General features: G+C 43.1%; 1 protein-coding gene across 1 annotated transcript in view; it reads left to right on the top strand.

Moving 5' to 3' along the window:
- The window catches only part of PDE11A (phosphodiesterase 11A), a 387,189-nt gene that overhangs the window by 337,958 nt on the left and 26,815 nt on the right, over nt 1-22,416 (top strand). The window contains exons 16-19 of the mRNA XM_032356042.1: nt 298-375; nt 5,945-6,008; nt 12,850-12,924; nt 17,957-18,040. Of these exons, the coding sequence (XP_032211933.1) occupies nt 298-375; nt 5,945-6,008; nt 12,850-12,924; nt 17,957-18,040 (301 nt within the window). The remainder of the gene's footprint in view (nt 1-297; nt 376-5,944; nt 6,009-12,849; nt 12,925-17,956; nt 18,041-22,416) is intronic.

Raw genomic sequence — 22,416 nt, 5'->3', positions numbered from 1 at the left:
CAAGTGCTTCACAAACAGTAATCCTAAATGCGGGAACACATTGTTTTCTGTTTTATGGCTCGATAATCTCCTCTGCTGTAAATACATTCAGAAATGATTGTGGCTTTTTCTTGAAGCCTCAACATTTTTTAAAAAGTGATTTATTTTGATAGTGCTTTAGCCTCATGATTTCAAATATTAAGTTACTTGGTTCAGGTGATCTTATATTTTCCCATAAATGTGTTTATGTTGCCCCGCAGACTGAGAAATTTCATTCCAGATTTTTTTTTCTTTCTTCCTTCATTTGATTTTGTGCAGGAGGAGGACTGAATTCTTTGAACTTGTCAGTAAAGGAGACTATGATTGGAACATCAAAAACCATCGTGATATATTTCGGTAAGAAGTAGCTCTTGTTTATGTGTTTCTTCATTATTTGAAGATTTAGCCATGCATTTCCGACAGGGGTAAGGGCACACATGTGATTTTCTTAAAGTAACAAATCTTGGCTTACACACAAAACATTCAGAGAGTAGTTGAATAATTAGAGAAAAGATAGATGGCTCGTCTTTTCGTCTTCTAATCCATTAATATTTTTGCTCCCTCTCCATAAATTTGCCTTCAGAATTAGAAAAGGGTGTTCAAATTGGTTCAGTTTCAGCAAGCTGTGACTTCCTCTTTTTCCTGGGGGAACGGGGGTGGGGGTGGGGGTGTATGTTGAGGAGAGAGTGGATTTTTGAACTTTAGAAAACAGTGTTAGCCAAAATAAAGTAGAGAATTAACTTTGGGAAGTTTTTTTAGAGACAACAGGCATTGTAGATAGAAAACCAATTGCAGCGATTTGGGTGGCAGAAATAAGGAGTCTGTTCTAGACTTTTCACCGGACTTCTTCCTAGTTGTTTAGAGAAGACAGACCACTGCACTTACGTGGCACATCTGAACCCCCTGACTGCAGCCATGCCACTGGCTAGGCTCTATTCCTCTTTCTCTCACCCACCCCCTACCTCACTCACCCCCAGACCTTCTGCTGTCTTAGTCCTGTTCCAAAACTGCTGAGTATTCCTGGGAAAGCCTGTGAGGCCTGGACAGACGTGCACCGTGTCCGTTCCACAGCCAGGTGACTACTAGAATCATCCAGAGCAGGACCCCTGTCGTGACTGGCCCATAGCTTCTATGCAAGCCTCCCCAAATCCTGTACCCCGCAACCCCCCCGACCACCTCCAGCTTCCGAACCCAGGGCTGCCTGCCCTCCCTCTGCCCTTTCCTCTGCCCCTGACCTCTCTTTACTCTTTCCTGAGGACTTCTCACCAGAGGCCCTCTGTGTCTCCCCTCCTGCGGCAGTATTTCTCTCGGGGATCTTCTCGGGCCTTTTTCTTCTTCCTGTCCAGGGCGGGAAGGGACCCTTCCTCTCTTCAAAACTAGCCCTTCCCACGTGTCCTAACTCTGTTCCCTCCACCTCCCCCACCCCTGAATTTACCCTACCGATTATGTTCCTTTGGCATTTTCAAAATCTGGTTTTTTTCCCCTCGTGACCGTTCCAGGCATAAAAATATGCTCCTATCTCCTCAGGCAAAAAATAATCATCGCTAAAATCTGCCCTCTTCTCAAGGTCCAGTCATATTCCCCTTCTTAACCTTCAGTCCCACACTTGACTCACACTCCTCCTAACTTCTTGCAAGGCAGTGTTTCTTTTCAAATAATTTTTAGTTTCCCAAGTAATTATAGGAATATATTTTTCTATAATAAGTGAAAACATGACAGAGGAGCCCCCAGACCTCCGTGGGGCTTCACTCCCCATTCCCATACCTACACACAGATATACACTCTGTTATCAACTTCTATCATTCCCAACCACTTCCAAAGCACTTATATATGTATATATTCTAAGGAAAAATACTGTTGAGTATCGACTTGTCTGTTTTAACATAAGTTATGCATTTATATATATATCAATTATATCAATTTATATATCAATCAGAACTGGCTTGTTCGCTCAACCATATGCCTTGGAAGTTCTTCCATGTCTATACCTCATCAGCTTTTCCTATTGCACAGATAGGAAGTATGGATTGACCACAGAGTAGCTAGCCGTTCAGTCTATGAAATGGGACTTCTGCTCCTTTGGAAAGTCACCTCCCAAGGATCAAATGCTAGGGCCCTTGTTCTCTTCCCGGATCTCATCATAGCCCCTAATTGCATTGGCCTTTCTGTCTTGAAGCTCTCCCCGGCCTTGGAGTCTGCTGAGCCTTGCACTTCCAGATTTTCTACTCTCTTTTGATGCTTGCTTCTCCTCTTCAGCCTTCTTCAGCCCTTCCCCTCTCCACTCCGCAACCCCCCCAGATGTAAGGACCTCCCAGGACCTATTTTCAAGATTCCTCTCTTGATCTTCAGCCTCCTGCTGGCTTTAACTACCACCTTTTCTCACGGACTCCTGCCCCCTCTCTCCAGCCTGGCCTCTCTTCTAAGCACAACTCTTAAAATGCCAGCACTCATTCCACATCTCCACCCAGGTGTTTTCTGCATAGTTTTTCAAATGTTCTTTTGACAGGGAACCCCACATGGAAGAAAAATCTTATTTGGAAGGAGACTGTGTAAAATAGAGGTGCTCCAGGAGCTCTCCACTGCGCCCCCCCCACCCCGCCCCCTGCCTTCCCTCCCCCATTTCATGGTTAGACTCTGACCACAGTGCACGGAGGGGCGGGGGGCTCCAGGGACCGACCTCTTAGAGAACTTGAAAATAGCAATAAAACCAACAAAGAGTGTGTCCGCTTCGGATCATCACCACGTGCCTGCAGTCTAAACAATGTCAACGATGAGATATGTTCCCCCTCCCCCCGCCCGAGAAAAATCTTGCGTTGGTAGAAGTCCTAAACAATTGCTGAGATTTCTGTTGAGTATCGACATAATTGATATACAGCTTCAGATGAGCACAGGATTACTTATCCTTTAGTTGGACGCGTGCGGCCCCTGTAAGTTCACTGCAAGAGCGCGCGGGGGCCGGTCAGCCGCTGACACGGGTGGGCGCCGAGCACACTCCCGGCTAAGTTCCTCACGCTTCCGAGCCTTGGGCGCCGGCTCCGCGGCTAGTTGGGGTCTTGGACCCTACGGAGCGTCACATTTCTGCTTTCAGACACTGTGTCCAGAAGAAACCATCATGGAACGGTAGCGGCGAGGACGAAGAAGCACAGCTTGACTTACTTCACTTCTGTCATTTGGTGTTGCCCGTTTGGACCATTATATGTGTTTTAAAAAAATTAAAAACCATGACACAGAGAGCACAGCGCAACGTGCGCTTTTTTGTTTGGTGAGCGCCAAATTCAGTTCATGCGTGAACTGTTTTACTATGAATCTGTTTTTTACATGTGGATTCATTTTCATTGCTCATTGTTTTAAAACTGGAGAACCAATCAAGAAAATAACGGCTAACACGAGATTGTTGAAATGACATGGCATATGGAGGAGAAGTGCGATAAAAGCATCAGAAACTCCAGGTGCAAGCCCTCCCCCTCCACCCCCACCAACCCCCATCCCCTCTACCATGCCAACTCCCCACCCTCACCACAGAGCTGGCTGTGCCCTCCATGCTCCTGACCATTCATTCCAGCCTACACCCACCCCACCCCCACACCACAGACTGGACTAGAATTATGGGGACCTCAAGAGTAACTTCTTCCTCCCTCCTCTCTGACTCTAGAAAAGACCTTTCAATTTTTCTAGAGGCTCGATCTAAAAGAATAACTTCTGAAAGAATAAGAAAGTAACTACTCATTCACCCCCTTTGGTTCTTCCTTTGGAATCTCTCAGCCTTCTCCTTGCCTTTGCATTCTCCTGAGCTTCCTTGTTTTAGACCCTTATCAACTGATACTGTCCAATTGGTCTCCCTGCTTCCCTTCTTGGCTTCTCCAAACTCTTTCCCCACCCACCACCTAAAGTTCTGCCAGCAAGGTCTAGCTAGGTTGTCTCTGAGCCCCCAACCTTAACAGACTCCCCTGTGCCAGTTGGATAAAGGTTTCAAACTCCCCCACCCCATCCTTCCCCACAGCCTTTTTCTGTCTTCATTCTCAGAATGGACTTCCTGCTCCACTGTAGGGAAAGAGAGACCCTTCAGTCAGACCCTGTGGATTCCGACTCCAGCTTTGATACGCCCTCACTGTGTAACCTCTGGCAAACTTTCTAACCTGTCTGATCAAGGAATGCAAAACACTATTTACTTTGTAAAATAATAGTATCCCTACCTCATCTAGAGACTCCGTAACTTACTCTGTAGTGCTTGCTCTATTAATGGTCCTTATTAGAATGATCACTACCTAAGCACCTAGACAGATGCTCAATACTCTTGTTGATTGGCTGATTAATGGTGATATGAATTTGAGAAGTAAGCCTTGAATTATCAAGCAGATGGAAGCTAAGTCTTGTACAAGTTAATGGTACCAGTAGGCAACCTCATAGAGATTCTCTCCTGTCTGGGAGAGAAACTGCAAAGTTCAGTGCATTACCTACAGTCTTGTCTCCCTCTGATACCAGCGCAACCTAAAAGGAGAAGCACCTGAATGTAGCAAGAGGGGGTCTGTCTTAAGCTTTGTCTTAAACACAGAATCCTGAATCCTTACTCACTTTGGGAAAGTTACTTAATCTCTCCGTGCTTCCATTTACCTCTCTGGAAAATGGGAATAATGGTCCCTTCCTCTGAGGGTTCCAAAGATTCATTTAGTTAGTAGTTAGTGGGTCGGTGCTTAGTATGGCACAAGCAGAGTGCTTGTCACAGAAGCTCAAATCTGAAGAGTGCACCTCTGCATTGCTCCTCGCAGTGCTTAGCACAGGGGGGCTTGGGGTTAGATGCTGCCCAACTCCTGGAGGGGGCTGCTGAGGCCAGTGTGTCTGGTGGTGCTTTGAATGACCCATTGTTACCTGCCACTCCGCCAGGTTCCCTGGAGTGGTTTCCTGGGGAAGTTACACAAACCCCACTACCATCGCGCTCTGCCATCTGGGAGGCAGACATGTTTCCAAGGCATTCGAGTCTGGCGGGTTATGAAATGTTAACACCCGGCATCAGGACAGCCCCCTGACCTCTAACAACACACCCCTTTCTTCCAAAAGGAGCCGACCGAGATGTGGTCTCTTGACTCCAATCCTTCAGCGCTTTTCATCATGTACTGCTGGCTTCAGTACAAAGAAAGCAAGTTTCAGACAAAGGGTGCGCCTTGTTTTTCCCACCTCCCCACCACATCAGATGATAAGCACCAGAGCTACCCACAATTTAAATTGTTCACTGTGTTTCTATATCCGTGGTTCAGGGTGAATTCTAGTTAAAGCCAGTAGAAATCTGCCCCTCAAAGGTCTGGTTCAGATCTTCCCGTGCTTTCTTAGCTGCTCGAATGAATGAAAGCTGCAGCGGAATATGTTTCTTTTTCATAAGGCTTATAAAACATGGTTGCAGCCAGGTAATAAACTGGAGTGAAACAGTGTGGCTCTCCCAGTAAATCTCAGCTCGCAGAGCAGGTGGAAATGAACGGGTTCCTATGGTGGCGGGTGCCTTGCCTCTTTGCTATAGGTTTCCGTCCATTCCTATCAATCAGCCATAAGTTGGTGAAGATTTGTCAGCTATGTATCTGGTATTATATGCTGATTCCCTTGCCACTAGTTAAAAATAAGACGTGTTGTCCATTAAGGATTTTTTAAAGTAGCGCTTGCTTAGCTCAGGTATAGAGCAAGCAATGCTTTTCCTCCCTTGATCCGCCGCAGACATAACAAAAGGGAAGCCTAGGCTGTGTGTGAGCTTTGTCCTAAGCAGTGGCCGCATGATGGAGATGCTAAACATGGGGACTGTAAACAGTGCTCCCCTTGTTGAGGGAAAGACGTGTGTGCCTTGGCCTTGGTCCCGTTTTATTTATTTATGTATCTAGGACGGGTTTGTTTAGGAATGCAACAAAAGATTATTCAGGCTGTTTTGTTTGGTTCTGTTTTTCAGATCAATGTTAATGACAGCCTGTGACCTTGGAGCCGTGACCAAACCGTGGGAGATCTCGAGACAGGCAAGTGGTGATTAATGGCAGGGCCTGGCAGAGGAGGGACTGGGGGCGGTGGGGGGGCAATATTCCCAGAGCCCCAACTCCTGGGCACTGAAGCCCTAGTCAATTTGCATCAGTATTAACATGGTGTAAAAAAATAGCAGGAGGCTCGGGCCAGACATACTTTATTGCACGGTCGTTCTCTAACGTGCTTCCACTGAGTGTTAATGTGCCTGATTCTCTAAGATTTTTTTAACATTCTAAATCCAGATAATGCATTGACCATGCCCTAAGGCAAGAGTTTCAAAAGTAGCATTTTAAAATAGGTAATCATGTTTTAGCACAAGGTCTGCCTTTTTCTCATCTTAAGAAAAGAGAGAGAAAAAAGAAACCAAGGAGGTCAAAAGGAAATTTTATTTTTCTTTTTAAAGACTATTTAGAGATCATATCACTTTGGCCAAAGTGAATAATCCACATTTAATTTGTACCAAAAAAAATAATACCTTTACTACCTATGTGGTTTCACTGCCAAACGTTTCAGTTTAGATCAAGAATAGTTTTCAAGCCAGTAACCACACAGTTTAAGATCCTTGGTTCCTGATCGTATTTAGAGATTACTATCTTTTAATTTTATGAGGCACCTACTGTGTGGTGTCTAAAATAGTGACTTGGTATCTTAAGTCTCAACATTTTAAGGAAAATAAAATAGATTTCATATAACAAGAAATAACTAATATTTATTGACTGAATGTCTAATACCCAATTATCTAATTTCAAAACCCCTCCCCCCCGCCTTTGATTTAGGTACAGTTACTCCAGTAGGCTGAATAACAACCCAAAGATAGCAGATTCTCATTTCTAGAACCTGTAAACATTGCCTTAGAAGGAAAAGGGGTCTTTGCAGATGTGCTGAAGTTAAAGACTTCAATGACAATCGTTATCATTGTCATTATCCTGGATTATCCGGCTGGGCCCGGATGCAGGGAGATTACACATTCAGAAGAGGAGAAGGGGATGTGAAGACAAGGCAGAGAGAGGAGCGATGTGGCCACAGGTAAAGGAAATGTGACAGCCACAAGAACATGGCAAGGACAGAGAACAGATTTTCCCCTAGAGGTTCCCAAGCGAAGATGGCCCTGGCAACACCTTGATTTCTGTCGAGTGAATTGATGTCGAGCTACTGATCTCCAGAACTAGGAGAGAATAGATTCCTGTTTTGTTTTGTTGGTTTTTTGTTTTTGTTTTTGTTTTTGTTTTAAGATTTTATCTATTATGGGGCGCCTAGGTGGCTCAGTGGGTTAAAGCCTCTGCCTTCGGCTCAGGTCATGATCCCAGGGTGCTGGGACCGAGCCCTGCATCAGGCTCTCTGCTCAGCAAGGAGCCTGCTTCCTCCTCTCTCTCTCTCTGCCTGCCTCTCTGCCTACTTGTAATCTCTGCCTGTCAAATAAATAAATAAATAAATAATCTTAAAAAAAATTTTTTTTTATCTATTATTTGACAGAGAGACAGAGAAAGCACAAGCATGGGGAGCAGGAGAGTGAGAGGGAGAAGCAGACTGCCCGCTGAGCAGGGAGCCCAACATGGAGCTCAATCCCAGGAACCTAGGATCATGGCCTGAGCCCAAAGCAGACACTTAATCGACTGAACCACCCAGGCATCCCAGTTCTTGTTGTTTCAAGCCACCAAGTTTGTGCTCATGCCTGGCAACTCAGAAAAACTAATATAGTTATTACCCCTATTTCACAAATAGGAAAAGTGAAGCCTAGAAAGGATAGCTGGAGGTGACATAGCTAGTGAGCAGTATGGCTAGGTATTCAAATCCTAGCAGACTGGGCTCCAAAGCCGTCATTCTTGACAGAGCCTTACACTGTCTCACACCAGATACGTCAATCAGCATTTTTAAATGATGCCAGTGTGTCAGCAAAATAAGCTGTTATCCCTCAGCCTCAGTGGCTTAAAACAACGCACTACTCATGAACGTGTGCCTCCAGGGTCAGCTGGTCCTATTCCTCGTTTTGGACTGAGGCGGAAAGAGCAGTTACCGTCTGGATCAGTCCAACAGAGGCCCTAGACTGCCTTGCACTGGCAAGAAATTCATCAGCCAGAACTTGTCAGAAGCCCCTACTCAACCAGGAAGTATGATCCTTTTCTATGCCCAGAATGTAGAAAGCCAGAAATAGTTAATGAATATGTGACTACCACAGTTTGCCCTTTTAATCACCAAAAGTGTGATTCTCTCTCTTCCTGCAGGCAAAATATACTCAGCCTTTCCCAAGGGAAATGACCCAGATGTCCCACTAGTCATGGTATCAAGCTTAAAGGCCAGGATCTCTGGGAGATTCATCCCAGTCTCTATATCAGGTCTGGATTTAAAGTCCTACACACACCCCAAACACAGCATCTGACATACACCCAAACAATGAAATACTCATTAGAATACTCCCATTCAGAAAGGAAAGAGATGGCCAACATTTGACAGTTAGGGGGCCATAGTAATTCCAAAATCCCACTGGGCAGTCACTGTGAGGCTGTCCATGCTGCAGTAGGCTCTGGTTCTCTGCGAGATGCTCCCCAACCATCATAATTCATGACCACTAGATCTATCCCAGGAAATTATCCTTTTCCGTTGACCTCCTTGGCTATCTCCCAAGGTCAGGCAGTTTTCCAACTGTTTCCCACTCAAAGAAAGTGGAGGACCCAAGGCCTGTTTTAGGTTTTAAGAAGTCACTCTCCTATGGGGGTTATGGCATCAAACTCTCTTGACGATTTAGTCAGTTTCTTGTCTTTGTTTCTAGTCATTTCCATTTGCCAATAACCACATCCACAGTTCTATTCTAGACAGACTTCTTAGATCTGCTCTCTTTGCTTCCTTGTTTGCAAGAACAAAGAAAAATAACGTATGTACTTCTTTCTTCCTCCTCCATGACCCAATTCCTAGCAGTCAGGGCCTAACAAGTGCCAGTGAGAGAATCATGTAGTAAAATCACTTCTCTGGGCCAGTTTGTACAACTGAAGGGATATCCTGTGCACCACCTAATTCATTCAGAGTTCTTAAGTATGACTGTACTGACCATACCTTTGATTTTTGTTTCAAAGCTGAGTTGTTTGTTTGCTTGCTTGCTTTAAGATTTTATTTTTAAGTCATCCCTACACCCAGCATGGGGCTTGAACTCACAATCCCAAGATCAAGAGTCACATGCTCCACCCACTGAGCCAGCCAAGTGCCCCACAAGGCTGAGTCTTGATCAGCCTTTGTCATTGAAAACATACCTTAATTTTTATTTTTACAGTTTGGGATTAAAAAGCAGCTTTATCTTTCATCCCTGAAGATGAAGACTCTGAATTTGTGACTCTCTCTCTTCTTTTCATTCCTGAAGATAAACCTGCCCATCCTTTTCTGAGCCCACTTCTTATAATACTTAGCAAAACATAGTCAATAGCAATCATCACATGCTACTAACATTCGTTCGCCATTCTCTTTCCCTAAGGCTGTGAATTCATTAGATACATTATTTGCTTTACTTCAGTGAGAATTGTACAAAATCTGTTGCCGCTGTGGAACGTGGGCCATCACCCTCACAGCCTCCAACAACGCTTCTTCACTGTCCGACACCTGAACCCCACGCTGATGCCACATAGGGTCTTCTTCTTTTTCTTCCTTCTTACTGTCTTTTTGTTTTAACAGCAGCACCTCATTTCCATGCTGATTGTTGTGTTAGTCAAAACTAGGGTAGGCTATGCTGCAGTGACATGTATAGTCTCAAATCTCAGTTGCTTAACTCCAAGAAAAGCTCATTTCTTTGCTCCTGTCACAGTCCAGTTTAGATGGGGCGGTTTTCCTACAAAGTTCTCCTCCAAGAAACAGTTCTCCTCCAGCCGAGCCTCGGCTTTTATCTTAGTGTGACACATCTGAAGTTATGTAAAGCAGACTAAGTGGGAAGAATTTGCACGGCTGCGTAGCTTATTTCTACAACGTTGCCCACTCTCCGCTGCCCCGGTGTGCGATGGCTCCCCTACAGTAAAAGTTGGGGAACAGAGAAGAAGTAGGTATCTTCCAGGTACTGGGGAAAAGTGTAGTAGCGGGGGTGGCCACTGTGACTGGGATGGAGGGAAGCGGAGGAGTGGAGAGTGGGAGGAAGTTTAGGGGACCGGGAAGGAACGAAGCAGCAGAGTGGAATGAGGTATGGTATGCCAGGCCTCTCAGAAACCCCAGCGAAATGCATGTCAGCAACTAAAGGAGCAGTAGCCCACTTGGGAGCAGGAAAAAGGCAGGAGAAAGTCCTCAGAAGGAAAAAGAGTTTCTGCATTGGTATTTTAGACCAACCTGGGAGGCTTGGTCTAAAATACCAAGCCTCCCTTGGTAAAATACCAAGCCTTCCTTGGCTACTTGAAGGTGGTCTTCTTGGTCACTGACGTAAATAATATTTTATTTTTAGGATGCGAAGTTCTGCTGATAAGAGCAGAGACCCAAGAGTTCAGGGAAATAAAACACAAAACCATGTTTTTCCAGACATCTCCATCAGAAATCTTGTTACGACTCTAAACTAGAGATCTCATTTGTGTTTGTCTCCAAATCGAGTAGGTTAAAGTGTTTTCAAAAACATACTCACTTCTATGATTTTACGAAATATTTGAACAAAAACAATGGAAACTTCTTTTAAAAATATAGATAGATTTCTAATTTCCAAGATGTTGATTTTTTTTAACATTTCCTTGCAAAGTGTTTTGTTTTCTTTTTTTTAAACTGGTATCTATTCCAACCCTCCTTCCTCACACACATGTGGGTTTCCTCAGTGATCCCCCAAGGCCTGATTAGCATCTCAATTTCCTTCTTTAATAAAAAATTCAATCAGGAGCTACTTAATGTTCCTGATTGGGTTTTTAAGTACAAATGAAACAGTGGTACAAGTTGAGCCGTTAAAAAGCACAGGGAAGATAGCCAGGACCACTTTAGAAAGATCGAGGACAGGATTTTGTTTTAATTTCTTTGCTTTCCAGAGGCTATGGACCTATGCAGGACTCCTACCTTGGGGTGATCTGATGTGCACATTTGTATTCTTTAGTGCAAAAGACCCACCTCAGAGCAATCTGAGGTAGTGTTCTGGGAGCTGAATAAATGAGGCCAGGCCCTTAGGGGACTATTTCTTCTTTCAGGAAGGCCGGAGACAGAGCGAGAGGTCTAGAGTGCTAATGGGAAAGGTAGTGGCAGAGACTAGAGACAGAGAAGGGAATCGGGCCCTAGAAAAACTGAGCCAGCTCTACTAGTTTTATGCTATTGAATTTTCAGAAGGTACCCATATTCCTTATTAGAAATGTTTAAAATCTGAACTGACTAGATATTCTATTTCTTTATAAATGAGCTACATACTTGCTAGTCTCAGGGCAGGGGTTTGTGGGGAGTGTGTGAGAGAGAGATACAGAGAGACAGAGACGGAGAGAGATGTTTTTATGGTTTGTTTTGTTTTTTAAAAGATTTTATTTATTTATTTGACAGAGAGAGAGGGAACACAAGCAGGGGGAATGGGAGAGGAAGAAGCAGGCTTCCCAGTGAGCAGGGAGCCCAATGCAGGGCTCGATCCTGGGACCCTGGGATCATGACCTCAGCCAAGGCACACTTAATGACTGAGCCACCTGGGCACCCCTGTTTTTATGCTTTATTAATGGTTATGATTTATGGTTGGCAGAATCTCTTGAGATATACAGTTAGGTAAATTATCCTGATCCTGTCCACTTGACTGAACTGAAACCATTTTAGCCTTTTCCAGACCTTAGAACATCATCTTTGTAAGAGCCTGGAATAGAGGAAAAACTAGTCTGGGGATCCAAATCTTCTTGCCATCGAGTTTTCTAGGATTTTTTTTTTTTTCCCTGCTCTTTCAAATTTTCTAAATCCAGCTAGTTCATCTCAGAGATTTCCAAGATGCACACTATAGTGTTGTTGAAAATACTTGTTGAACACTTACCTGCCGTATCATTATGCTTTCCATAAATGATCATTGGAAGCACGGGGCTTGGAGAAGCTTCTCTTTAGCTTAACAGTGATCAATGAGCAATGTCAGATCATCCAGGCTAACTGGTGAAAAGTGGAAAAATAGAAGTCCTTACTTTGGAAAAATCTACCCACTCAGGGTAGAACCATCAATTCCGTTGTGTTTGTACCAACCAGAACCTACTATCAATGAACACTTATGTACCTAGATTAAGACAGTCTGAAGACCAGAACAACATTTTTCAAACTGCATCATGACACACTGCAGAAAAACCTGGGTTGAACAGTCACTCTGGCATTAGTCCTGCCCTTGGCTGATTGCTCCAGTAAGAAGCAGAGGTTGTCCTGGGGTTATCTTTCTCCAGAGTGCATGTAATTATCAGTAGGTAAGGCAGTAAAGAGTTTGGGGGTGGCAAATGCAACTAAGCTAAGATAAAAGTATGCAACAAAGTGAAGAATCTATGTAGAAACGACCAAAAGTTGGCTAAATTATTATTACAAGTATATCATATTATAAAAACAAAAAATATTATTAGGCATTATTTGTTTCATTTTTCTGCAGTTGGAACATTTCCTCCTTTGAAGGTGGCAACCCAGTGCCTCATCCTGAATATACAATCTGTACCCTCCGAGATCGTCTACTAGCATGCATCTCAAAATGCCTTGTACAAGTTCTTCTGACTAGAAGGAAATCAGTTTCATTGATTGAAGTCTGTAATACCTTGAAACAGAAAATGTTAATTTATTTCTTCAAAAGCTTTTTAAATGATTTTCTGAGTTGAAGATCATCATCATACACAGAGGGCAGAAATTACTTCTGAGTTTTATGTTACATCATACATAACCAACCATAAATTAAATATTTATGTGTTTCAGGTGGCTGAACTTGTAACCAGTGAGTTCTTTGAACAAGGAGATCGGGAGAGAGCAGAGCTCAAACTCACTCCTTCAGTAAGTTCATCCTTCTAACATGACACATTTACCCTTTGGAACAACATTTTCAAAAGTAACTCCAAATCACAACTTGAAAGTGGGAAGGACTGAAATTGGATTTAAGGAAACACTCCTGAAAGTTTAAAACTTTAATTAAACTGAGATCTAAACACTCTTATTCCCAGGTTTCTGATTAAGAGTGGTGAGCTACTTAAGTGTTTCCTGAGCTCCCACAGTGGGCCAAGTAGGCATGAAGGAGGACGCACAGAGTGACATTTGAGGAGCTCAAAGCCCAGTCCTGGCATTTCATATGCGGTCAGTAGCCACTTCGGATTAAGAATATAGACAAAAGTCAAAGGCAAGCTGTCCAGCCTCGGGCAGCTAGAATGGACAGCCATAGTGATAACGGATGTTCTGGATTTTATTTTCCAATTTCAGACATTCCAAAATCCCAAACCCAAATCATTTCAAGTCTCTTTCTTTTCTTTGTTTGCAAAATGAAAAGTTTCACTTGGGGACCTCTCAGGTCTGTTGACTGAAATGCCATTTTCAATGGAATCGTCCATTCGATTATTATTTGAAAAAGCTTACTTGTAGGCTCAGGATGATGGTGTTTTTACTCAAATAAGACAAAAGACTTAAATGCTTCCATCACCACCCACAATGAGGGGGTGGCCTCTTTATTCATAATGAAAGGTTAGTTAAAAACATATCACCCAACAACTCAAGGAATGACGCAAAGTGTTGGAAAGCCAGCCCAACTCAGTAGATTGAGTGCAGCTCAAGGAACGTGTCCCTTGTCAAGAGTGTCTGTTTCTGAGGTTTCAAGCCAACTGACTTTTGAACATTTCGAGTTATTTATAAGATCTTCAAGTTTTCAAGGAAAGGCACCAGAACTAGCTTCTAGTTAAACAACGTCACCTGCTTAAAGTCAGACCTCAGAGCCTTACAAATGTTGACTACTCCTAATCGGTTGCTTACTTATGAAAGGTCGGAAGACTACATTGGTTAGAACCCTCACCCAGTATTTTAGTTTCCAAAGCGACATCTATTGATACTGTTTCCAAAACCTCCCTTTCCTCTTTTTTGGTGGTATCACCAGATTTGGTTATAAAAATAAAGACACTAGATTGGGATCCATCATTAACGTGTAAAACCCCTGTTTCTCTCAGCTACATACCTATCTTTCAAATTAAATCTTTCCTCCACTTAAAAAGAACTGTTTCACAGGCATCCTCTGAAGGGTTTATAATGCAGCAATACCACAGGTCATTTAATTAAATGAAAAAAAAGCTGAGTCAGTTGCCAGCATTGGCGAGCTGGCAGGCGCAGTGACGCAGCACTAAGGAGCCTTTGTCTGGAGGCTCAGGTAAGGCTTTCTCCGAAGACGTAAATGAATTTTGCAGTGGAAGCATAGCACTAAATGCTACTCTCTCCTCACAAAAGCCTACTTAACATTGTGTTGACAGTCTCTGGGCTGCTATGGCAGGGCTATTTCTCATTAGTCCTTTTCCAGAGATGTTTGGAAATGCATGCACCCAGAGGTGACACCAGCTGTGTCTGTTAGTATTTGATATTTAGGAAGAAAATTGTCTGGGAGACCCCATTAGGTGTCACGGTCCTAAAGGTCATTAAAGTAACCAAAGGGTTAATAGTGGAAGCAGTGAGTCCATTAATAAAACATGCTTGAGCACCTCCAGGTAGCCAGCTTGAAGCTGGGCACTGTGTATCCAGCCATGAGCAAGGCTCCATCTTCCGCTCTTCCCCAAAGCTTATCAACGGATGGGAAATAGAGATATTGAGTAAATAATCACTCGGGGCACCTGGGGGGGGGGGGGTCAGGTGGTTATGCGTCTGCATTTGACTCAGGTCATGATCCCAGGGTCCTGGATCAAGCCCTACATCTGCTCCCTGCTCAGCGGGGAGCCTGCTTCTTTCTCTCCTTCTGCCTTCCCCTCCCTGACTTGGGCTTGCTCTCTCCCACATGCTCTCTCTCTCAAATGCATAAATAAATAAATAAAATCTTTAAAAGTAAATTAATAATCACTCATAATCAACTACAAGATGCAAAATGCTGTAAAAGGAAAGCACAGGACAATATGTTATCTCATTCTTCCTCCACTCAAAAACATTTATTGAAAAGTGACTGGTCTGGAAATCAACTCTTACAGTATGATCTCCAAAAGGATGCTAAGACAATTCAATGTGGGGGGAGGGGAGGAATAGCCTTTTCAAATAGTGCAGGGACAGTAGGATATCCACTGCAGATGAGTCAAGTCAGATGCCTCTCACTGAACCCCAGAATCACCTCAAAGTGAATCATAGACCTAAACGTAAGAGCTAAAACTACAGAAAACTCAGAAGGAGACAGAGTGTAAATCTTCTGGATTGGATCTGGCAGTGATGTGTTAGGTCTGACACCAAAAGCACAAGAAAAATAAAATAGATAATTGGACTTCATTAAAATGTAACACGGCATCTGAAAGCACACTCTCAAGAAAATGAAAAGACAGCCTACAGGATGGGAGAAATTATTTGCAAATCATATCTGATACGGACCTGACATCTAGAATATATAGAGAATTACGAACAACTCCTAGAAAGACCACCCAATGTTTAAAAAGGGCAAAGGATCTGAATACATATTTCTTCAAAAATATATACAGATGGGCCATGAGCACATGAAAAGATGCCCAACATCAGTCATCATCAGGGAAATGCAAACCAAAACTGCAGTAGATACCACTTAACTGGGACCAGGTTTTTAGGGGTTTTTTGTTCGTTTTTTTAAGATTTATTTATGTATTAGACAGAGAGAGAGAGAGAGAGAGATCACAAGTAGGCAGAGAGGCAGAGAGAGAGGGGGAAGCAGGCTCCCTGCTGAGCAGAGAACCCGAGGGAGGACTCGATCCCAGGACCCTGAGATCATGATCTGAGCCAAAGGCAGAGGCTTAACCCACTGAGTCACCCAGGCACGTGGGGACCAGCTTTAATTCAAAAGACAGACAACACCCAGCACTGAGGACGATGTGGAGAAATTGGAACTTTGTACATTTCTGGTGGGCATGTAAAATGGTACCTCTGCTTTGGAAAACAGTGTGGCAATTCCAGGAAACATGAAACGTTAGACTGGGCATGTGGCCCAGCAGTTCTGCCTCTAGGTCTATCCCCGGGAGAAATGGAAACGTACATCCACGTGGAAACTTGTACATGAACGTTCCCAGCAGTGTTACTCACCGGAGCCACAAAAGTACAGACGACCCAACCGCATATCAGCTGAGGATCGGATAAATAAAATGGGGTGTAACTATACAGTGGCATATCATTTGGCCAGAAAGAGGGATGTAGAGCTGCTGAGTGCTGCAAGAAGGAAACTTGAGCACAAAATGCTCTGCGAAAGCCAGTCACAGAAGACCACGGATCATTCGATTCCATTTATAGGAGTGTGCAGAAAATATAAACAAAAAATAGACTCGTGGTCTATTGGGGGACAATGAGGAGTGACTGCTAATTGGTATGGGATTTCTTGCTGGAGTGATTAAAAATGTTCTAAAATTGACTGTAGTAATGGTTGCACAACGAATTGTGAACTGAACCTCCCCCAAAATAGTTCTGTGCACCAGAAATAGTATTTTAAGTAAATAAGAAAAGCTCAGACAACTCTGAGAGCTCAAGATTAAGTAACAGAATAGTATTTTTAAAGGAACATTTCAGACAAAGACTACTGCAACTCACAAGATCCATTCCTTCCTTCCCCTGGCACACGTCAGTCTTCTCCAGATCCTGGTCCCCTTTCCTGGTATTTCACATTACACGTTGCAAGACAAGGACAAGCAGAGCCTGTGGGAGTCAGTGACCTCCTCCCCGATTCAGAGATATTTTCCTCGGCATCGCCCTTTTGTCTTCCTGTGAGCCTCGGCAGCTCGTGATTTCTGTTCTACCCACTCCCACCCTCATTCATAAGTCTGAAGGATGCTGGCTTTTTTAACATCTCCAGACCAAGGGAATGCCTTGGATCTGCCCTCATGACCTATGTAAATGCCAAAAATGATGCAGATGCCACATGTTATCTCTATAGAGGAACAACCTAACCTACTTTAAGACAGTAATGCTTTGGGTTATGGACATTGGGGAGGGTATGTGCTATGGTGAGTGCTGTGAACTGTGTAAACCTGACGATTCACAGACCTGTACCCCTGGGGCAAATAATACATTATATATTAATAAAAAATCTTTTAAAAAAGACAGTAATGCAGGGAAATGTCGCTTCTTAGAGACTGGCCTTACTCGTGGAGAGCAGACAGAGGGACATGCTTGATGGAGTAGAACTGGCAGTTGTTTGTTCAAAAACCCACGTGAGCCCCAATTCCAGTTGATCGGTTCCCTTTTCATGTCTGCCCAACAGACATATGTTACTTCTTTTTCCTGAAAAATATACTTAAATTTTCCAAACATTATCATATCATGAAGTTTAAAGGCTGGGAAGGAGGTGAGAATGGGTAACTACCACATCCTCCATCCCATGATAGGTAAACGCTCAGGATTTTATTAATGAAAGAACCTTGTTGAGAAACACATAGAGTTTCCAACCAAAACCCCACCCTGAAATATTAACACAAATAGTTTCTATTTAAAATCAAGCTGCTTTAAGGATCTTTTCTAATCCATCCCACCTTCTTTCAGTATAAAAATAAAGCCTGCATTACTTTTGTGGCAATAAAACCTATGCCTTTCCCCTTGACTTGTACCCAATTCCCAGTGACCTGAAGACTTGATCTAGTGGCCATTACCTATATCTGAAGGCAGATTTTGGCCCCAAGGAGTTGCGTGCTATAAAGTTCAAATAAATTCGCTTACAAATCTCATAAAAAGAGGTGAAAATACTTTATTTCTCATCATAGATAAAGGGAAAAAAAAGTACATGTAAAGACTGATTGTGATTTGTGAAGTGTTCAGTTGGTAAAAATTGGATCATTGTGGCAAAGTGTTTGACAAAGCACCTGTAAACTACTCCAATGTAATAAAGCAAGCTTCTCTTCCCCGATTCTAGGCGATTTTTGATCGGAACCGGAAAGATGAACTGCCCCGACTGCAGTTGGAGTGGATTGATAGCATCTGTATGCCTTTGTATCAGGTAATCAGGATCTGGGAGGGCCCACGTGTCCCAACTGAGCCGGGAGAGAAGGGCATATGTACTCCACGAAGGTTGAGCCTTCCGAGAACCTCCAGGATATGGGCATTGCTAAGAAATCTGGCTGTGGTCTGTCTCTTCTCAGGTTTTAACTGTCTCCTGGGAAAAGCTGGTGCCAGGAGGCCAGAGGCCGGAGTTCTCCTTCTAGGACATAGTGTCCATGGGCCTTGAGGCCCTCATGTTTTATCTCAGTATTTCCCAAGCTCTGTCCCAGGGAACACAAGGACCCAGAGCCACAGCCTAATACATATCTCTTCAAAGAGAGCCCTCAGGCCCCACAACTAGGGAACCTGAAGGCTCAGAGAGTCCTTTAGGAAAGAAACACATTTAACCTTGATTCATTCCACATTTCTCTAACATCTGACTATGGAGGTCTTTTCCTTTTCCTTTTTCTCTTTCTTTCTTTTTTCTTTTTTTTTTTTTTACAATTTTTTCTCTTACTTCTGTGAATATCACGTGAGACACAAGAGCTCCAGGAAACCATGAAACGTGGTTTTCTGGCCTGGCCCCATGGTCTGGGCCACAGAGTTTTCAGAGAACCTTCCATCTTCAAAGTCTGCCTCCCTGAGTTGCGTGTGACAAAGGCTGAGCACTACATTCTGAACAAGGTGCGCTGTGCCTTCCTGCTCTGCTGTCTGGGTCTCAGGCCCCTGCTCCTGGCAAGGAGACGAGTGTCACCGGCTTTGAATGTGCATGCTTCACATTTTGAGTACAGATCAGGGTTGGCTTCGGTTAACACCAACAGTTCTGTGTACATTGGCTTTTAATTCTACTACTAAGCGTTTGCTTTCATGTGTAAAACCTGGCGAGTTCTTTACCCCCTACCCGGCTCAATCAGACTGAGCTGCTTTTCCAGCTTCAGACTGAGAAGCACACGCAGGGAATGTAAAACCGCTGGAGTTTCTCACCCTGTGCAACTCCATTAAAAACACAGTATTGTTTTTTAAGGACCTCACAACCATTAAGTTTCAGGCTTATCTGCTACTTCGTTTTTAGTACTTTTAGGAGCTGCTGAGCCCTGTCACATTACGCTAAAAAAGAAAAAAAAATCTAGAAAACTGTCTTGAAGATGGAAATGTAACTTTTTAGTGACTATAAACACCAAAAATAAATTCATTTCTTTGTTTTATGTTAGCCATTAAATACATGATAGCATAAAAATGAGACAAGGTTTTAATATAATCTAAAATAGATTATTTTAGGGGCGCCTAGGTGGCTCCGTGGGTTAAGCCTCTGCCTTCAGCTCAGGTCATGATCTGATCAGGTCATGATCCCAGGGTCCTAGGATCGAATCCCACATCCGGTTCTCTACGCAGCGGGGAGTCTGCTTCCCCATCTCTCTCTCTGCCTGCCTCTCTGCCTGCTTGTGATCTCTCTCTCTGTCAAATAAATAAAATTTTTTTTTAATTTAAAAACATAAATGAAATAGATTATTTTAGTTTTAAATGGCACATAATGTTCTTCTGTTTAATAATGAACAACTGGGCGAAAAAATGGAATGATGTGTACTGTATTATAAGAGGATTTTAACTCTCTTTTCTTCCTGTCCGCTCCTCCCATCCTTACTCCTCTTGGATCTCTGTTATGCTGGGGCCCTAGGTATAAAGCCCACAGCTGTTGGGTTAGATATATCTTGCTTTGCCAAATTCACCTTGACTATCCTTGTAGAACTATTTGTAATTTATTCCATTTCCTGTGCACAGTTATGCAATAAATGGGATGAATTCTTACCATGAATAAATTCATTTTTCTGCGGGTAAAGTTTAGGAGGATGAAGACTTGTAATTGCATGACTGATGAATTTTGAGTATTAGTTTGCAAAGCTACTTTGGAATGGACCCAAAGTCCACACATCCTTCCTATGTGATTAGTTATAGTAAATTCTGGAAAGCACTCTCATGTGCTTTTCCATGCTAATTTCATTGTTTGGGTACTGATTCACAATCATTTATACTTCCTCTCAAATACTTTGAAATCTTTAGGTTAAAAAGGAAGCTGCTTGAATTTAAACTGGAAACAGCACTTCCCAGAACTTAGGGAGTAACATTACCACATCAGATTATCTTTCATTCCTGATTTTCCTCACCTGTTTCACTTTACTACTTTTCTGTGAGGTTAGATACGTCTGCTATTTTTATCCACAGTAAGTTACAGACACTTTAAGTGACACTCCCACCAAGCTAGAGTTGTGTCTCACCCATCTGTGGCCTTGGTTTTGATGTAGTAGCCTTTCGACCACCCATTCCACCTCTGCTGGATACTTCTTCCACAATCTTTTCTTATTAAACTGGTGAGAGAATCTTGGCATTGTAAAGAGGAATGTGGAGGAGCTCTTTGGAAAAGTTTGTAAAAGTTCATGTTCATTTCTGCTGCGATATCTTCTTAGTTAACAAAGCATGAAAATCATGCTCATTTTTTAATGTATTATCATCACTTATTTTTAAAAATAACAGAGAGGGGCACCTGGGTGGCTCAGTCAGTTGATCATCCTGCTCTTGATTTTGGCTCAGATCATGATCTCAGGGTTGTGAGATTAAGTCCCACCTTGGGCTCTGTGCTCAGTGGGGATTCTGCTTAAGATCTCTTTCTCCCTCTTCCTCTGTTCCCTCTCTTCCCCTCGCTCACTCTCTAAAATAAATTTAAAAATCTTTAAGAAATAGTAATAAATAAATTAGTGAGTAAAAAAAAATAAAAACATTTTATTTGTAATTTATAACTTCTGTGAATAAGTCTTTGAAACCAATATTTCAAAAAAAGCCCTCAAGCTGAAACTTTGTCAAGCAGTTTTAAGTATCCTCTCCTACAGTCCCCATTTTGCCCCATTTCATGCAGTTGGGGGGTTGAGACTTTGTCTGTTATTTAAGTGGGTAAGCTGACATTAACTGTCAAGCTCCTGAAATGAAATGGAGTGTGTCAGTGGGCAGGAATCACCATCAGTACAAAGATACAGAACCTTGACGAGACAATTCACCAAGCAAGGAACGTCATTGATGTGACATTAGTCGTTGAGGCAAATGTCTGCAGGAACTCTTGTTGCTGACAGGCCAATTTGAGGTCTTGACCATGAATATGTAATAATGAAGAGCCTGAGAGGATAGAAAACACATGGGAAAGTATGCAGGTGGTAGGCATCCCCAAAAGAGACTGATCTGAAATGACCTGATCTGAATCGTAGAGCACAGGAATCCAGGGTGGCCTTGCTAGGTCAGGCTGGGCACAGGGCAAAAGAATACAGAATAGTACATAGGAGACAAAGAACTTTCCTTTTCATGGCCAGGGCCCTCACCTCAAGGTGGAGCAGTCTAGGTGGCAAGAAGCCTCATGTGGCATCCTAGGCAAAGAGATATTTGTGGAGAGAGCTGGAACGAATGCCTGTGCTGGGGGGGAGCAGTGTGGAGAGATGCCCTCTAGGGAGGGTGGAAGCTAGCCGAAGCACGGGTGGGGGGGGGACTGAATGGCAAAATACGGACCAAATTTGGAAGTGGGTGGAGAGGCAGCTGAGCAGTAGGTACAAATATGGTTTTAGGACAGTTTTTTTTCTTTGAATTTTTTATTTAAATTCAATGGAATTAACATATAGTGTATTATTAGTTGCAGAGGTAGAATTTAATGATTTATCAGTTGCATGCACTACCCAGTACTCATTACAACAAGGATGCCCGTCTCCCAGTTCCCCGTCCCCTCCGCCTCCCCTCCAGCAACAAATCCATCTGTTTCCTGGAGTTAAGAGTCTCTGTGGTTGCCTCCCTCTCTGTTTTCATCTTATTTTATTTTTCCTTCCCTTCCTGTTTTGTTTCTTAAATTCCACATATGAGTAAGATCATTTGGTGTTTGCCTTTCTCTGGCTGACTTTCTTCCCTTAGCATAATGCCCTCTAGTTCCCATCCACATTGTTGCAAATGGCAAGATTTCATTCTTTCTGATGGCTTAGTAATATTCCAGTGTATGTATGTGTGGATGTGTGTGTGTGTGTGTGTGTGTGTGTGTGTGTGTGTGTGTACCATATCTTCTCTATCCATTCATCTGTCAATGTTGATGGACATTTTGGTTCTTTTGATAGTTTGGCTATTGTGGACTTTGCTGCCATGGATATTGGGGTGCAGTGTGTCCGAAGGTCACTACATCTGTATCTATGGGGTAAATACCTAGTAGTATAATTGCTGGGTCATATGGTAGCTCTATTTTCAACGTCTTGAGGAACCTCCATGCTGTTTTCCAGAGCAGCTACACAAGCTTGGATTTCCACCAACACTGTAGGAAGGTTCCCCTTTCTCGGCATCCTCGCCAACACCTGTCATTTCCTGACTGGTTAATTTCAG

Source organism: Mustela erminea, chromosome 8, assembly GCF_009829155.1.
Source record: "Mustela erminea isolate mMusErm1 chromosome 8, mMusErm1.Pri, whole genome shotgun sequence".
In the NCBI taxonomy this organism is placed as follows: Eukaryota; Metazoa; Chordata; class Mammalia; order Carnivora; family Mustelidae; genus Mustela; species Mustela erminea.
This window is presented reverse-complemented; position numbering and strand designations above follow the sequence as displayed.